Genomic DNA, 3,543 nt, shown 5'->3' on the forward strand with positions numbered 1-3,543 from the left:
GTGCTACCAAAACGAGCACATGTCTGTTTTTTTTGTTTGTTTGCTTTTGGTACCGGAGATCGAACTCGGGACCTTGCACTTGTGCAGCAGGCGCCAGAACCACTGAGCTAAATCCCCGACCCAAGAACATGTCTTGTAAGTCTTAAATATTCTTTGTAAGATTTATTCTTAAGGCACTTGATAGTTTTATTCATGTTTTATTAGTTTTTTTGCAAGTGTTTTGGTAGTAAAAATGTTGCCAGTTCTCAGATGTGGTAGAAAACAGGAAGATGGTGGGGAGCATCCTTTTGATGGATGCCATAAAAAAAGGGATCATTAATCTCTAGACATGAGGAGGGAGAGTTCCAGCAGACAAGAAGAGAAATTCTTTCTTAGTTCTCAGCCCCACTCTATGCATTTATGTGTCTGTGAATTCATTTGTTATTTGTTTGTGGAGTAGATAATATACCAGACACTACTTAGAGTATATAGATTTATCAATAAATGATACATTCATATTTCCTTCAAGACATTTAATTTAGTCATTTACTCTGATGGAAACACGTACACACCAACATACACAAAATATTATTTAATAATAAATGTTACAATGTAAAATATAGGAAGCCATGGAAATGAACAGATGGAGCATCTGCTGCTCTGGATTTGAAAATTGGGCGCTTCTGTGAAAATATCCTTGAGGAAGCTACCTCAAAGCTGAACGCCAACATGGATTGCAGTGTGCTGGTGGTAATGGGACTGTGATGTAACATGTTTGTGGTGGATTTCTGGATTGCAGCTTTGTCACACTACATTATGACTTTGTTCAAGATGTTACAGTTAAAGCACCCAGAGGTAAACATTGATTTCTGCATAACATGAAGCTTGAGTTGTAGGACTCAGTTGTCCACAGGAAAGGTAAAATCAGAAAGTCAAGGGTTTCTACCAGAGGAACAAGGTCAGGAGGGAGCAACTTCAAATGAAGTTAGAGGAGTTCTGGTGGAATCAGATTTGGGGAAGAGTGGAAGAGTTTTCACTTACTGATGTGACTCAGGAGTCTGAGGGACACTGCTTAGCCAGGATAGAAAGACACAAAAAAGACCTTAGCCAGGGAGAGAAGAAGGAAGCTGCCCCACAGAGCCATAGAAGGAGGTGAATTAGGGCAAATGACATTTATCTAGGATCTGTTCTGGGTGCTTTCTTGTTTATTGTTCCATTTAAGTTTAGTTTTGTTTCATAGTTTTGGTGTTTATATATTTCTGATGATTCTTGATAAAGTTTTCCTCTGGGTAGCTTTTGATATTATCAAAAGTGTCATATCCCAGATGTAGGAGGAGTTATAATTTAAACAAGGGAAGCATTCTTAATCCATAAATAAAGAAAAATTGACTCATATTTTAATTTAGGGTAGAGGAAAAAGAAATCTTTAGGAACAGCTAGAGTTTTTTGATTTAATTACAGGCTGTATTATCAGGGCTCAGTGACATTTAGTCCCAGCCTTCACCACTGGCCTTTCTAATCCCCAGGAGCTTGATGGTGGCACACCAGATCTCCTTGGACTTAATACTATATATGATTGGGTTAAGCATGGGAGGTAGGAAAAGATAGATGTTGGCTATAAGAAAGTGGGCAGCAGGTGGGGCATCTTACCAGAAGCAACGCACTAGGGACAGCCCCATCATGGGCACAAAGAATACTAGCAGAGCTCAAAGATAATGAGGTGCATGTTTGTAAGGTTAGGAAGTGCTCCTGCTGGGAGCCTACTCCTGTCACTGTGTGCAGGATGAATGCATGGGACAGCGCAATGACCAGCACATCAACCATGACAGTGAACACTCCCAGTATCAGTGCGCAGAGCTTGTTGAAGGTGGTGGCTATGCAGGCCAGGCATACCACCTCCTGGTGTAGGCAAAACGAGTGGGAGAAGACTAGTGGATCACAGCAGGGACAAGCCTTCAGGAGGAGGACAGGAGGGAGAAAGGCCACAGGTCCTCAAAGAATGACACACAGGCCTGCCTTTATCACTCCCTGGCTAGTGATAATGACTGAATACCTCAAGGGGTGGCAGATGGCCACAAAGCGGTCAAAGGATGTGACAAGGAGCACTGTGGATTCCATAAAGGATAATGAGTGGATGGAGAACATCTGGATTTGGCAAGCTTTGAAGTGGAAACTGTGGTAGTTGAACCAAAAGATTCCCATAGTGGTGGGCAGGGTGGACACTGAAAGTCCCAGGTCAGTGAGGGCCAGCAAGGATAGCAGATTGTACATGGGCATATGAAGACTAGGGTTGGTCTTAGTAATTGTCAGAGTGAAACAGTTTCCTGAGATGGCCACCAGGTAGATGAAGAAAAAGGGAATGAAAACCAGAGTTGGACGTCTTCCAACAGTGAAGTAGAACATGGGGCTAAAATGAGTAATGTCGGACAGGCGTGTGGCAGGGACAGAGCTGAAAATGAACAGATATTTTTGTTTATTAATTCTTCAGCTTCAGAAACATGCTCATCTCCATAAGTAATGTTATAATCATCATTACTCTTTTGCACCATGTACTCCATTATTATCAATCCTATCACTCTCACAACCTATTGAAACTTTTTCTAATAACATTATCCCGATCAAATTTTCCTTTACATTTTATTATTTCTATTCCTTTTCAGCCTTCTTTGCTTGCTTATCACCATTGTTCATTCCTTAAATAGAGCTGTTACCATCGACAGCAATTTTCTTCAGACAATATCATTGAATTCCATGATTTTTTTTGCCACCTATACAGTATATTGATAAGCATCAGATATATAACTCCACAACTGTTTCCCATTATGATTTCCAGACTTGTATCTGGCAGCACACTTAGCATCTGTATTCTGATGTTTTGTTTCATAGTTACCTTAAAATTATATCCAAAATTTCTTTGCTCTTCCTCAATAGTTTTCCTGTTAGTGTATGTTTATTAATTATTTCAGTGGTATAAATAAAAACCAAGCTTTTTGCACTGCTAAGGATAAAATCCAGGGTCTTACACATGCTAGACAAGTACTCTACCTCCAAGCTACATCCCCAACATTAAGTTTTATGGGAACTTCGTTCATATCACACCTTTTCCTAGTATCCAAAAAAAAAATCAATCAGCAAGACCTGGAACTTCTATGTACGAAATACCTCAGATCTGTCAATTCAATATCTTAATTCATGCTGTCCTAATTGAGATTACTATTATCTCTTTTTGAATTATTTCAACAACTTTCAGTTTGTACTTCTCTAATCATTAACTATGCCATAACAAGAGAGATAAAACAATACCAGATTTGACATGACTTAGAAAAGATTTAAAATTGCACATGAGACTCTGCCTTATCCCTGCGTAGTCTCTCTTCTAGTCTATCCTGATTTTCTATCTCACATTAATAGTGTTAACGATACCAATCAAGTCTTCTAGTTTCTCTAGTAATCTTACTTGTATCCAAGCATTTGTGTTTTCATGCTTCCTGGAAGGAAAACAATTCTTCCTGGAGCAGTTTTCCCTTACTCTTCGTCTAGCTAACTCTTCACACCACCAGGCTT

At 39.5% G+C, this 3,543-nt stretch overlaps 1 protein-coding gene across 1 annotated transcript; it reads right to left on the reverse strand.

Annotated features, from left to right (window-relative positions):
• Positions 1-1,466: 1,466 nt before the first annotated feature.
• Positions 1,467-2,589, reverse strand: LOC106007653 (olfactory receptor 51M1). The gene is given in 3 exon segments (XM_013064934.1): positions 1,467-1,694; positions 1,696-2,428; positions 2,516-2,589. Coding segments are annotated over 3 exon segments (1,035 nt in total).
• Between the last annotated feature and the right edge of the window lie 954 nt (positions 2,590-3,543).

Source organism: Heterocephalus glaber, unplaced genomic scaffold (genome assembly GCF_053883595.1).
Source record: "Heterocephalus glaber isolate CG9 unplaced genomic scaffold, H.glaber_assembly_v1.0 deba00001428, whole genome shotgun sequence".
Classification (NCBI taxonomy): Eukaryota; Metazoa; Chordata; class Mammalia; order Rodentia; family Bathyergidae; genus Heterocephalus; species Heterocephalus glaber.